Source organism: Carcharhinus amblyrhynchos, chromosome 19 (assembly GCF_965287045.1).
Source record: "Carcharhinus amblyrhynchos chromosome 19, sCarAmb.v2.hapA, whole genome shotgun sequence".
NCBI classification, from domain to species: domain Eukaryota; kingdom Metazoa; phylum Chordata; class Chondrichthyes; order Carcharhiniformes; family Carcharhinidae; genus Carcharhinus; species Carcharhinus amblyrhynchos.
The window spans coordinates 29,169,948-29,184,702 of NC_137342.1; the positions used below are offsets into that span (position 1 = coordinate 29,169,948).

The 14,755-nt window shown below is 41.6% G+C and overlaps 1 protein-coding gene across 17 annotated transcripts in view; it reads left to right on the top strand.

The window, feature by feature from the left end:
* magi2a (membrane associated guanylate kinase, WW and PDZ domain containing 2a) overlaps nucleotides 1–14,755 on the top strand; it is a 720,803-nt gene that overhangs the window by 640,264 nt on the left and 65,784 nt on the right. For all 17 annotated transcript variants that reach the window (XM_080207433.1, XM_080207434.1, XM_080207435.1 and 14 more), the window contains one exon: nucleotides 11,274–11,466. In XM_080207433.1, coding sequence (XP_080063559.1) covers nucleotides 11,274–11,466 — 193 coding nt within the window. The remainder of the gene's footprint in view (nucleotides 1–11,273; nucleotides 11,467–14,755) is intronic.

Here is a 14,755-nt window from a genome sequence, read left to right on the forward strand (position 1 = left end):
ATCAAAACATAAATCAAAGAACACTCTTCATATTCAGTCTTGGGATATAGGCACCATGGGAGGTCAGCATTCATTTCCCATCCCTAATTGCCTTTGAGAAGATGGTGGTGAGCAGTCTTCTTGAGCCACTGCAGTCCCTGAGATGTAGGTTCACCCACAGTACTGTTAGGGAGGGTAATCCAGGATTTTGACCCAGCGACAGTGAAGGAATGGCATATTACTTTGTGGATTTTGATTAGAACAAAAATTATTTCATTTTCACACATTCTGGACTGAATGCTCATAAATAGTTGAAGCTGAAATATGTACAGAATGATGTTCTTGAAAATAGTTTTGTGAAGCTAGACTTAGGAATCATAGTACATGACGTTTCAACCACAGTGATACAATGCTATCCTTTGGGGTACTCCCCAGTGCTAAACAAAACCTTTATCAAACAAATGGGCAGAATATTATTCTTCTTTGGTGCCAAATGCCATTTTCACTATCAGGATTGAAATTAAATTGGGCACACATGTTAGCAAGCTTAAATGTGAATATCTTAAATGTGTTATTTTAAATGAATTATTAACAGCAGCTTTCATTTGAATCGCAACTATAATGTAGAAAAATATTTCAAGGCCTTTCATAGAAAGGTGAAGGAGTAGATGCTGAGTTGTCATGAGAAGTTGGAGAGTGACAACCAAAAACGTGGGTGAAGTTTTGAAACATATGGAGGAAGGTTAGCAAGGTAGATGACAAGGTACCTCACAAGAGGTTATTGCAGAAGGTCAGGGGACATGGAGTTGGGGGTAGGGTGTTAGCGTGGATAGAGGATTGGTTGTCAAATAGGAGGCAGAGAGTGGGGATCAATGGGTGCTATTCGGATTGGCGGTTGGTGACTAGTGGGGTGCCCCAGGGGTCGGTGCTGGGGCCTCAGCTATTTACCATTTATATAGATGATCTGGAGGAGGGAACCGAGTGTAGGGTGTCGAAATTTGCTGATGACACCAAGATTGGGGGAATGGCAAATTGTGCGGAGGGTGTGGAGAGTCTGCAGAAGGATCTAGATAGGCTGGGCGAATGGGCCAGGAAATGGCAAATGGAATTTAATGTTGGCAAGTGTGAGGTGGTCCACTTTGGTAGGAAGAATGGTAGGAAGGACTATTACTTACGTGGCGAAAAACTGCAGCAGGCGACGGTGCAGAGGGACCTCGGGGTCCTTGTGCATGAGTCGCAAAAACCCAGCTTGCAGGTGCAGCAGGTGGTCAGGAAGGCGAATGGGATGCTGGCCTTCATAGCGAGGGGGATTGAATATAAAAGTAGGGAGGTCTTGCTGCAGCTGTATAGGGCATTGGTGAGGCCGCAGCTGGAGTACTGTGTGCAGTTTTGGGCGCCGCACCTGCGCAAGGATATTTTGGCCTTGGAGGGAGTGCAGAGGAGGTTTACTAGACTGATACCGGAGTTGAGGGGGTTGAGCTATGAGGAGAGGCTGAATAAACTAGGCTTGTACTCGTTAGAGTTTAGAAGAATGAGAGGAGATCTCATTGAGACGTATAAGATGATGAATGGGATGGATAGGATAGAGGTGGAAAGACTCTTCCCGCTCAAAAAAGACAATAGGACTAGGGGGCACAGCTTCAAGATAAAAGGGGGGCGGTTTAGAACAGAGTTGAGGAGGAACTTCTTCACTCAAAGGGTGGTGAATCTCTGGAATTCTCTGCCCGTTGAAGTGGTGGAGGCTGCCTCGCTAAATATTTTTAAGACGCGGGTTGATGGGTTTTTGATAGGAGAGGGGATTAAGGGTTATGGGGAGAGGGCGGGAAAGTGGAACTGAGCCACGACAGATCAGCCATGATCTTATTGAATGGCGGGGTAGGCTCGAAGGGCTGGATGGCCTACTCCTGCTCCTATTTCTTATGTTCTTATGTACTCGTTAGAGTTTAGAAGAATGAGGGGAGATCTCATTGAGACGTATAAGATGATGAATGGGATGGATAGGATAGAGGTGGAGAGACTCTTCCCGCTCAAAAAAGACAGTAGGACTAGGGGGCACAGCCTCAAGATAAAGGGGAGGCGATTTAGAACGGAGTTGAGGAGGAACTTCTTCACTCAAAGGGTGGTGAATCTCTGGAATTCTCTGCCCGTTGAAGTGGTGGAGGCTGCCTCGCTAAATATTTTTAAGAAGCGGGTTGATGGGTTCTTGATAAGAGAGGGGATTAAGGGTTATGGGGAGAGGGCGGGAAAGTGGAACTGAGCCACGACAGATCAGCCATGATCTTATTGAATGGCGGGGCAGGCTCGAAGGGCTAGATGGCCTACTCCTGCTCCTATTTCTTATGTTCTTTGTTCTTATGAGTTTGGGAAGAGAGTTCCAAAAAGCAAGGCAAAAAATGTATTGGTCAGAAGACTATTTTGTTAAAATAGCATTGATTACTGCACTAAGATAATGTTTAGCAGATATTTCATTTTACCAGTGCGTTACTGTAAAATGGTGTACTATTACACCAGCTTCATGGAATGCTGCCGGGATAGTTTCCTAGAACAGTGTGTGTTGGAGCCGACGAGGGAGCGAGCTGTCTTGGATCTGGTGTTATGTAATGAGGCGGGTAGAATTAGGGACCTTGCGGTGAAGGATCCTCTTGGGGAGAGCGATCATTGTATGGTGGAGTTTCTGGTGCAGATGGAGGAGGAGAAAGTGGGTTCCCGGACGCGTGTCCTTTGTTTGAACAGAGGGGAGTACGGTAGGATGAGAGAAGAACTGGCGAATGTGGACTGGGGGAGCGGGTTGGAAGGTAGGTCTGCTGAGGAGCAGTGGAGAATCTTTAAGGAGATCTTTCTTGGTGCTCAGCAGAAATTTATTCTGATGGTCAAAAAGGACTGTAGGAGGAGAGTTAATAAGCCGTGGATAACGAAGGAGGTGAAGGAAAGTGTTAAATTAAAAGCGGAGGCATTTAGAGTAGCTAAGAGTAGTGGGCAAGAAGAGGATTGGGAGAGGTTTAAATGTCAACAAAGATTGACAAAGAAGTTGATAAAGAAGGGTAGGATAAACTATGAAGCTGGGCTAGCGCTTAATATAAAAAAGGATAGCAAGAGTTTTTATAAATATATGAAAAGGAAGAGGCTGGCTAGGGTGAACGTTGGTCCCTTAGAGGATGAGAAGGGGGACTTAGTGGTAGGGGATGGGGATATGGCTGAGGTCTTAAATAACTTTTTTGTTTCTGTTTTCACGGAGGAGGACGTGAATAATTTGCCAGGTGTTTGAGATGGAAAGGTGGTAGGACTGGAGGGTCTTAATGACATTACTGTTGCTAGAGAGGCGGTGCTCGACAGACTGGAGGGGCTGATTGTGGACAAGTCACCAGGACCGGATGGAATGCATCCGAGGGTTCTGAAAGAAATGGCAGAGGTGATAGTGGATGCCTTGGTGGTTATTTTCCAGACGTCGCTGGATTCCGGGGAAGTGCCGGAAGATTGGAAAACAGCTAATGTTACGCCGTTGTTTAAGAAGGGTGCCAGGCAAAAGGCAGGGAATTATAGGCCTGTTTGTTTAACGTCGGTTGTAGGTAAAATGTTAGAATCCGTCATCAAGGAGGAAATAGCAAGGCATCTTGAGAGAAAGTGCTTGATAGAGCAGATGCAGCACGGTTTCGTTAAAGGGAAGTCGTGTCTGACAAATTTACTGGAGTTCTATGAGGATGTGTCTAGGGCGGTGGATAGAGGAGAGCCGGTGGATGTGGTCTTTCTTGATTTTCAGAAGGCGTTTGACAAGGTACCTCACAAGAGGTTATTGCAGAAGGTCAGGGGACATGGAGTTGGGGGTAGGGTGTTAGCATGGATAGAGGATTGGTTGTCAAATAGGAGGCAGAGAGTGGGGGTCAATGGGTGCTATTCGGATTGGTGGATGGTGACTAGTGGAGTGCCCCAGGGGTCGGTGCTGGGGCCTCAGCTATTTACCATTTATATAGATGATCTGGAGGAGGGAACCGAGTGTAGGGTGTCGAAATTTGCTGATGACACCAAGATTGGTGGAACGGCAAATTGCGCGGAGGGTGTGGAGAGACTGCAGAAGGATCTAGATAGGCTGGGCGAATGGGCCAGGAAATGGCAAATGGAATTTAATGTTGGCAAGTGCGAGGTGGTCCACTTTGGTAGGAAGAATGGTAGGAAGGACTATTACTTAAGTGGCAAAAAACTGCAGCAGGCAACGGTGCAGAGGGACCTCGGGGTCCTTGTGCATGAGTCGCAAAAACCCAGCTTGCAGGTGCAGCAGGTGGTCAGGAAGGCGAATGGGATGCTGGCCTTCATAGCGAGGGGGATTGAATATAAAAGTAGGGAGGTCTTGCTGCGGCTGTATAGGGCATTGGTGAGGCTGCAGCTGGAGTACTGTGTGCAGTTTTGGGCGCCGTACTTACGCAAGGATATTTTGGCCTTGGAGGGAGTGCAGAGGAGGTTTACTAGGCTGATGCCGGAGTTGAGGGGGTTGAGCTATGAGGAGAGGCTGAATAAATTAGGCTTGTACTTGTTAGAGTTTAGAAGAATGAGGGGAGATCTCATTGAGACGTATAAGATGATGAATGGGATGGATAGGATAGAGGTGGAGAGACTCTTCCCGCTCAGAAAGGACAGTAGGACTAGGGGGCACAGCCTCAAGATAAAGGGGGGGCGGTTTAGAACGGAGTTGAGGAGGAACTTCTTCACTCAAAGGGTGGTGAATCTCTGGAATTCTCTGCCCGTTGAAGTGGTGGAGGCTGCCTCGCTAAATATTTTTAAGACGCGGGTTGATGGGTTTTTGATAAGAGAGGGGATTAAGGGTTATGGGGAGAGGGCGGGAATGTGGAACTGAGCCACGACAGATCAGCCATGATCTTATTGAATGGCAGGGCGGGCTCGAGGGGCTAGATGGCCTGCTCCTGCTCCTATTTCTTATGTTCTTATGTTCTTACACTAATCTATATTACTCCTCCAAAGATTTCTATATAATTGCAAAGGGAGAATAGTAGAATTATTAAATGATTTGAAAAATGTAGTGGAATAATACACCAATCTCAGCCACCAACAGAGCAGTAGGTAATATGGAGTTAAACACCATTAACAACAAAGTGCAGCCAAGTAACTATTTTCCTTCAACTGCAATAGAGTTACAAATAATACGTTTATTCTCACCAATTGTATTTCTGGTGTGAATGTCTTTTTAATCCTTGAAGTATTGGCATTTCTTTTTCATGCTCCTTACAACATTGAAGGCATGAACATGTACATAGGAATTCAAACTGGGATTTGAATATTCATCCAGTAGTGCATAATTACAAATCATGCCATGAAATATTGTTCTTCTAACAATGTGATAAAAGCTAACGATGTAGAAGTAAAATTACAGACTCAGTCTTTAATAATTTACTGGTTTGAGTGCACATAAAATTCCCTCTTTTGAACATAATTTCACCCCTTTCCCTTTTGGGAATCCCCACAATGTCTATAGATGAAAGCTGCTTGCTGACTTTGATCAGTGCCAGTCTTAATCTGACCAGTGGAGGTACATCAGATCTTACAGAGAATGGCCACCCTTCCAGTTGTTTCATTCTCTTGGGAGATAACAGCAGTTTAGTTCAAACCTCCAAAAACTAGCATGGATGAAATCTGTGGGGAAGACGCAAAACCATCTCCCTCTCTCTCAAGTGTACTGCATCTCTACAATCATTTTACTTCTTTGACTCAAAGAAATGCTTGAGACACATACAATTTTAATTAAAGTCAGAAATCACTAACCAGTTGTCATGAGGGAGATAGTCTAAACATTACTAAATACGATACTTAAGTGCATCAGTGTAGTTTTCCAAGATTAGAAACCCTTGCCTTTTTAATCTTCAAGATTTGGTAACTGGAAAATATGAATGGTTATTGTATGATTATAGGGTTTCTTGGCTATGTTTTTCATAAAAGACACAAGCAAAAACAATGGATAATGTGTCTTACTTGACATATTCAAATTATTCAACTGCCTCGAGGAAAAACACTGTTTTGACAGTCTCAGTTTGTATTGCTATTTTCAGTTGTCGCCATGTTAAAAAATTTTTATAAAATGTTCACATAGAAACTTTTACAAGAATCTTCATTGCTTTGGTGGTAAACTGGTTTCAGAGTTAAATGCTATTCATCTTCATATTCAAACTCATCGATGTCTGATCCATGTCAGACAAAGTTACTTTCAGCATTCAATTTGTTTCAGGAGAGAAATGAGAGGTTTGGTCTTAATTTGCAACATAGAAGAGGAAATGCCAGTTATTTAACTTCTTCCTTCTGCATAAGATGAAACCAACCACACTAAAGTATATTTAGCAACATTTCAAATTCAATTTCGTCTCAACAATGCTCTTTTAAATACATTTTGTCAGGATAATCAAAGATTAAAATCAATTTTAAATGTTCATTAAAAAGGTCATGGATTTATTAAGTGACATGGTTTGAGCAAAGAAATATACAATGAATTCATAAAATTGGATCTGACCATCAGCCTTCTCATTGGAAAGAATTATGATTAACTTTAACATTCTTATTTCTTCAACATTGTTGGCTTTTTTGATGAAACGTTAAATGCCAATCACATCACAGGCCTGGCTGCAGGAAATAATAGGGCATGTGAATTAGTTAGCATTCACACTATTGCTCCTTATAACTCCGTATCCTTAACAAGTGCTGTGCAACAGAAGAAATCACCAGAAATATGCAAAAAGAAACAGATATTTTCGGACCAGTCTAGATTGAAAATGTAAATAACATGTTACTGATTGGTAGAGCAAATGTTATGGGCTATGTGGCCCAATATAATGATAAATATTGTATTATGAAATTTACATATATAGAATATTGATGCAATGATATTGTGATTAACCCCATCACATCTATATGTGTCTCTCTAATGGTAATTAGCTAAAAATAACTGCCAGTAAATTATTGTTCTAATTCATTCAGGCAAAAAATTATTAATGGCAGTGCCCAATATAGGTACATGGCTGCAGGGAAACAGAGAAGATGATTTGTTTTTTTCTGTAACTGTGCAGTTGAAGCCTTCCTTTTTCCTTCATTGCAATCATTTGTAATGATTGGAGTCCTAAAATGGGGACTGAATGTAAAACGTTTTTTAAATAAATGGATAAATTGCAGCTTTACTTTATCAAGATGCAGCTAAAAAAATCTGCATCATTGTAGCTTTGATTGCCTAAATTCTATTATTACCTTGTTTCCTAACTGTAAAATGACATACGTAAATCTAAGTTCAACATTCTCAATCAGTTGCACATCTAAAAACTAAAAATCTCACAAACGTGAGTGTTGGTTTTGAATGTAAAATGGTGGTTCAGAGAAATTTGCACCACAAATTGTAAGTACCATCAAATAGATGCGCATCTGCTTTCAGAAATAAGTAGGATGGCAATGAAAACCTTATTGTGGTAAATATAGCAATGGTTAATGATACATTTTGTGTCAGAATACATCTTACAGGCAATGGCAGACTTAGACTTTTGGGGATCATACTCACCATAATTTCTCCCTCCCTCCTCCCTCATGAAATCTCTCCCCCCTCCCTGTCACTTAATGCCCTAATGACTTTACTTCCCTCCCCAAAGATGTGACTTCCCTCCTGACTCTGCCTACCCTCACCCCACAGAGTAAAGGTGCAAAGCCACAAAAGTACATAGATTGATCATTCTTTAACTGGTTAGTGCTTTTAAACTTATAAAAACATGCCTGTAATTGTTGAATTGAAATCCAAACCTCCCTGTTCTCAGAATGAAGGTAAAGATGGTCAATTTGCAACTTGTGTGGCTTAAGGCATGCAAACATGGAACAGGCCGATGAGCAATGAGATAGAAAAATCAGCTGATGCCATGACTGCAGCACAAGACAATGCAGGACAGAATGAGCCAGTCCATTGCAGGAGCAAATACTCCAATCAAGTGGAGTCCCGTGGGTCCAAGTTCAGTATCAGTAGTGTGGCTTTGTCTCTGCAGGATTCTATTCTGTGCTCAATAAGAGACTTAATGAAGTCTTGAGAGCGATAAGGGGTGGCAGTTAGAACTACCTGCATGTGACCAGCAGCCATTATATCAGACCACCAAATGGTGGTCCTTTTTGGGAAAAAAAACAGGATTCAAACAAAAGTATATGAAAGAGGAACATTTTTTTAAGATTTTCTTGTTTCATCCCTTTTTGGCATGGTAATTTAGATAGCTTTTCTTCTATAGTTTTTCTTCACAAAATCATCAGTGATATCAACGTAAGCAAAATCTTATAAAGACACACTTTCAGTTGTCAGTATTGCTGAACTTGTCAAATATTCTTGACTAATCGTACTTCACAAATAATTTTGCACTCTTTTCAATGTAGAGGAAGAACTTTCAGAATGGTTTCCACATTTAAAAAGATTATCTGCAAACCATCACATACAAGTCTGTACAAATCAGCTGTTTATCTCAAAGCACAGAGCTCAAAATTATCAATTAAACAAATGAATTGATTCACTTCATCCGCCAAAGGATTTATGTCTATGTTATCCCAGAAGAATTCTTACTGTAATGGTTTTGACATTCTCATCCAAACCCCAAACTTCTGTTGAAAAGCACGTAAAATAAATCAACAATTTTCTTCAGAGATTCTTTTCTGCTCTGCAGTTGCACTATTGTTGCTTCACAAATAACATTTATTGTTTCAATGATGATTTCCCTTTTAAAGTGATTTCAGTGTCTCTAGTTTCATCAAAAAAAATTTAGTGTCTTGTACACTTATCATCAGAGGGACCTATACTTTTTATTATTGTTAGTGTGTGTTTCCATCAAGCTATAGTGTTATCAAACTTCTATGACAAATCGTTTAACTTAGGCTAACAATTGTGCAACTTTAAATAAATTTGTATCAATATTTTGTAGCAATTTGCTGGCAGCATTAATTCCTGAAGTAAACATTTGCACAAAACAGTAAACAGCAATATTGTACTCTTCAAACTTCACTGCTAAGGTTTTTGCTTCTGCAAAATTTTCTCAATTTGATGCAGCTGTGTCTGATAAGGTTTCCTTTATATCAACAAAGTTCAGTTTCAAAACCAAAACAGCATCTGCAAGAGTGGACCAACTGATGTCAAAAATTCTTTTCACCAAGAAATGTTTTCCCTGTGCCTGTTCCAAGCATGATTGTAACATATTCCACCAATGCGTGGAAAAAAAGGTGTACAAGTTTTGAACAAAATTGGAAAAAATGTATGGCTTCCTCATAGGATTCAGCTGCAGTGTTGCGGATTCAATTCAAGGGGTGACTGGAACATGGGATGAATAATGCACAAAGACTTGCATTGTTTTGTCTTGCTCATAGACCTGAATATTTTCCTGTTGTACTTCCCACATTATCAAAGCTCTGCCTATGGCAATTTTTGATGTCCAAACCTAAATTTGCAATGATATCCAAAACAGTTGTCTCCACTCACTCGGAAGTGTGGGATTGTCGCTAAACAAATACAAGAAATCACTCTGGACCTTCACCATTCCTGGTCACGTATCTTTAAATTAATGTTTATTGATCCAAATGATACTCATCTGGTTTTGAATCAACTGTTATGGAATACTATTTGGTATCTTTAACTTCAATAGTGACATGTTTTCTGAGCCATTATAGTAATGAGGTCATCGGAGGTTCTGTACCTTATTGTCTTCTCTGCGCCACAATATTGATAACATTTCAAATCCTATATGAGAATCTCATCAAATTCATTGAGATATTCAAGGTAGGCTAAAAAATGTATCTTTGAGTTGATAATGATAACTCATTATGTCCTTTTGGAGATACTCCCAAAGAAGACAGCAGTTTGACTGTGGCAACAACACATCTCAGCACTTTCCTCCAGTAAGAACATTGCTTTTCAAACTGAGTTGACAATGCAAAATCAGTTCTTCCAGATAATTTACATCTTTGAATGAACACACATGTCGCTTTAATATGAACTTCAGAAGTTTCATGCTCAGCAAGATCTCTTACAACATTTCTCCAGTTAGATGTTGACAAATGCTTGTTTCCTTTTACTAGGTGAGGGAATAATTCTCAAACATAACAGTGAACTATCTTAGAGGTTTCCAAAAAAATCAACCAACTTCTAATTTCCATCGTATCATTTCTCTTCACCCTCAGAAAATGGGACTTTTGAAGACTTTTAATATGCTTCCAGCATCCAACCTGAAACTCTCCTCAAGTTTTCCATATTACCTATGTTTTCTGTATATTTAGTACAAAATATTCTATCATACCCAGTGAAACAGATTTTGGCAATAAAGCAATATCTTCAGGGTGAGTTTCTTCCTTCACTTCAGCAGGAGCAGAATTGGCAGTAACTTGTAATTCCATTCCTATTTCACAGTCCATTTCTTCATGTTCTTGAACTACTTGTTCAATTTTTTCAAGCAATGTGATATCTCCAGAAATCAGCAAGTCAAAGCCTTCAGATAATTCACTCATATTGTTGTGAATGAGAATGAATCTGCAGTTAGTACATTGCTCAATAATTCAAACTTTCTAAAGTAAAAGGACAAACTGTCTTTTTGCCTAGCTTCATCATCTTGCCTTGCCTTCAGTTTTCCATGTTGTTGACTGCCAAATTGATAGTGTCCCTTAAGATTGACCTTCCTTGATTTTAACAAATGAATTTTTGTCCTCCTCACCCCTGGGGTGCAAGTTACCCCTGCGCACTCAGCAACATTGCTATTGTGCTGACTCACTGGTTGTCTAGCTATGGTATGGCTTCATACTTGCTCTCAGTTGTCTAGCCCTCCTCAGCACTTGCTGGGGTTCAAGTTGCCCCTACTCATTCAATAATCCCATTGTCCTGCTGGTCACTGGCTACCTAGTTAGCTGTCTGGCCTCCTCAACATTGCCCTTGGATCGTTGCCCATCCCACCCTCGACAACTGCTGATGCCTCCTCGGCCATGATACCTCACATCTGCTCAATGACAATGACCTCAGGAAATGTGCTGGCTCACTTACTGGCAGCCTCACCAGCTGCCTGGCTGGCCTCCACCAGTCAGAGCCCTGATGTGCTCTGCATTGGTTGCTGATAGGATTTGAAGTTATCAGCAAACTTAAAAATGTACCAAGTATTGTACACTCTTTAAGTAATTAAGGTGTGAAATGTGCATTGACATTGGCAAAAGTGAAACATTGTAATTTATGTTTATAACTTGAAGGAATGTAATACTGTGTAGAAAACTTTGTTTCTCTTACAAATTGATATTCTTTATTTTGATCTTTGAAGATTCTTATCGGAGCAATAATTACAATGGGTGCTGCTGACAGAGATGGCCGTCTTCGCCCTGGGGATGAGTTAGTTTACGTGGATGGAATATTAGTTACTGGAAAAACTCACCGTTATGTGATAGATCTGATGCATAATGCAGCCCGAAATGGCCATGTCAGTCTGACTGTACGAAGAAAGGTTTCGTGTCAAGGTATGTTCTGGATAGAAGTTTTAAAAGATAGTGTGCTGCATGAGTAGCATGACTTTCCCACTTTGTAGAATAAATCCCAGTTTTGAATAATGTTCAATTTCACCTACCATCATCGACATATTTTGCTATTTCATTGAACCATATATCACAAGCAGCCATTTGTTCCATTTCATCTGTGCCAGCTCTTTGAGTGAATTATACCATTAGGCCCACAGCTCTTCTTTGCCCATAGGCCTGCATTTTGTTTCAACTATACATCCAATTCTTTTTTGAATGTTCCTATTGAATCTATTTTTACCATCCTTTTAGGCAGTATTTTCATTGTGTTTTCATACTGCATAAAAAACCTTTCATTTCATTGAATCATAGAATACCAACAGTGGAAAAGGAGGCCATTTGGTCCAGCGAGTCTGCCCTGACTCTCTGACAGAGATCCCACTCAGGCCCACCTCCCTGCCTATCCCCATAACATCATGCATTTACCCCGCTAATCCCCTTAGCCCTCCCTCTTCGGACACGAAGGGGCAATTTAGCATGGCCAGTCCACCTAACCTGCACATCTTTGGACGAACCACTGTGCCACCGTGCCACCTCTCCTTGGTTCTTTTACCAATTACTGATGCAAGTTTTATAGTAAGCGTTAGAGCAACTTGAGCGGAATCCTTTTATACTGCGTGACCTAAATGAAGAGTAATTCCAGTTCTGTGGGCCGAAGGTTGAAAATGGTATGAGAAAAGAGTAGGTAAATTAAGAAGTCCTGATTAGATGGCACCAAACTCTTTTAAATGTTTGAGGGCTGAAGTTTCACAGCATTGTTACACCTGCAGATGTGTGCTGGAGTATAAACACACTGTGCCTCTTTGACCTGCCACTGACTTCATCCCATATCACAGTGTTTTGAAACATGATCTTTCCACATTACTGAAAAACTAGTTTTACACTCTATAGGAATTTTACTTTTCATGGGATGTGAGCATCGCTGACAAGGCCAGCATTTAATGCCCATCCCTAAATGCCCTTGAGAAGGTGGTGGCGGGCCTCCTTCTTGAACCACTGCAGTCAGTGTGGTTCAGGTACACCGATGGTGCTGTTAAGAAAGGACTTCTAGAGCACTGGAGTTCTAGAATTTTGACCCAGTGAAAGTGAAACAATACGATAATGGCATTATGATGACCGCACAATGTTCAGCACCATTTGTGATTCCTCAAATACCCAAGCAGACTATGCCCAATTTCAGCAAGACCTGGACACTATCCAGGCTTGGGCTGAGAGTGACACGTAATATTTGTGCCACACAAGTGCTAGGCAATGACCATCTAATTAGAGCGGCATAGTGGTTAGCATTGGTGCCTCACAGTGCCAGGTACCCTGGTTCATTGATTCTGACTTGGGTAACTGTCCTTGTAGAGTTTGCACGTTCTTCCTATGTCTGCGTGGGTTTCTTCCGGGTGCTGTGGTTTCCTCCTACAGTCCAAAGATATGCAGGTCAGATGCATAGGCTATGCTAAATTGCTTCTTAGATGTGCAGGTTAGAGGAAATTAGCAGGGTAAACGTGAGGTTATAGGGACAGGGCATGGGCAGGATGCCTGTCAGAGAGTCAGTGCAGACTCGATGGACCTAACGGCCTCCTACATATTCTATGATATCCTTGCTATAGAGGGAGTAGAGCAAAGGTTTACCAGGCGGATTCCAGGGATGGCAAGTCTGTCATATGAGGAGGGAGTAAGTTAATTAGGGTTATATTCACTAGAGTTTAGAAGAGTGAGACAGAATCTCACAGAAACTTATAAAATTCTAACAGTGTTAGACAGGATAGATTCAGAAAGAATGTTCCCGATGGTGGGGGAATCTGGAACTAGGAGTCCTAGTTTGAGGATAAGGGTAAACCTTTTAGAACTGAGGTGAGGAAAAATTTCTTCACCCAGAGAGTGGTGAATATGTGGAATTCATTACTACAGAAAGTAGTTGAGGCCAAAACATTGTCTGATTTCAAGAACAAATTAGATAGAGCTCTTGAGGCTAAAGGGATCAAGAGATTTGGGGGAAAGGGGGGAATCAGGATATTGAATTTGATGAGCAAAATGAGTGGTGGAGCAGTCTCAAAAGGCCAAATGGCCTACTCCTGCTTCTAGTTTCTATGTTTCCAACAAGAGAGAATCTAAGCATCACCTTTGACGTTCAGTGGCATTGCAATTGCTGAATCCTCCACTATCAAGATCCTGACGGTTACCATTGATCACAAACTGAACTAGACTAGCTATGTAAATATTGGGCTACAACAGCAGGTAAGAGGCTAGGAATCTTGCAGTCAGTAACTCATCTCCTGATGCCCAAAGCCTGTCCACCATCTACAAGTCAGGAGAATGATGGAGTACTTTCCATTTGCCTGGATGAGTGCAGCTCCAGCAACACTAAACACCATTCAGGACAAAGCAGCCACTGAAGGGCCTTTTCCCAGCGAGCTTCAGTTTTTGGTGGGAGGAGTTCAGGGGCAGGAAGAAGCCCAAAAAGTGACCCTGCCCAGGCCTTCTGTGGGAAGGAAAGGCACCTCCATCAACTTCCCCCTTTCAACATTGGTTGCCCTCATCCCAAAATGGTGTGATCCACGTTGGAGCTTCATTCCTTCCTTGCCACTCCGTCAACTCCTCCGTCTATCCTGCCCCAATCTTGGACTGCACCAACCTTCCCCGCCCAGAAATCCCCACAATGTCCTAGTCCTGGACTCCCAGGACTTGACTAGTGCTGTGTACGTTGCAGCTTCTGGCAATGCAGGCTCTAGAGCTGTCAGCCAGTCAGATTGGTCAGCAGTTCTCTGGGTCAGGACTTACCCACTGAGGGGTGGAAGTCCAGCCTCCAATTAGTTAACACTAATTGGAGCATTAAAAGGCTGCAGGCTAGCCAGTATTGGCAATAATACATTCGCTGCTGACTCCTTGGCTGACAGAAAGCAAAACCACACCATTCTAAAATCCTAACCAAGGAATCCATACATTTTGAGTTTTGTGCAATACAAAACAATAGGAAGTGTGAATTCTACAAATGCTCTTGTCTTGATGTATTCAAGTGAGGTACTCACCCATGATTATTCAATTGTAAACTTTCCAGGGACTTGAGGTCATTCTGAGGTTGTGCAGAAATTGCAAAAGTCACCTGACCCTTGGCAACCACTTTAGCAGCCTTTCACTGTCTAATATTTAAAAGAAAAGGCAGTTCCAGAAAATCGTATATTGATTGAAGTCTACAGACGGGACTCTGCAATCTCGTTTGTTCCCACCCGACTGCCAAGCA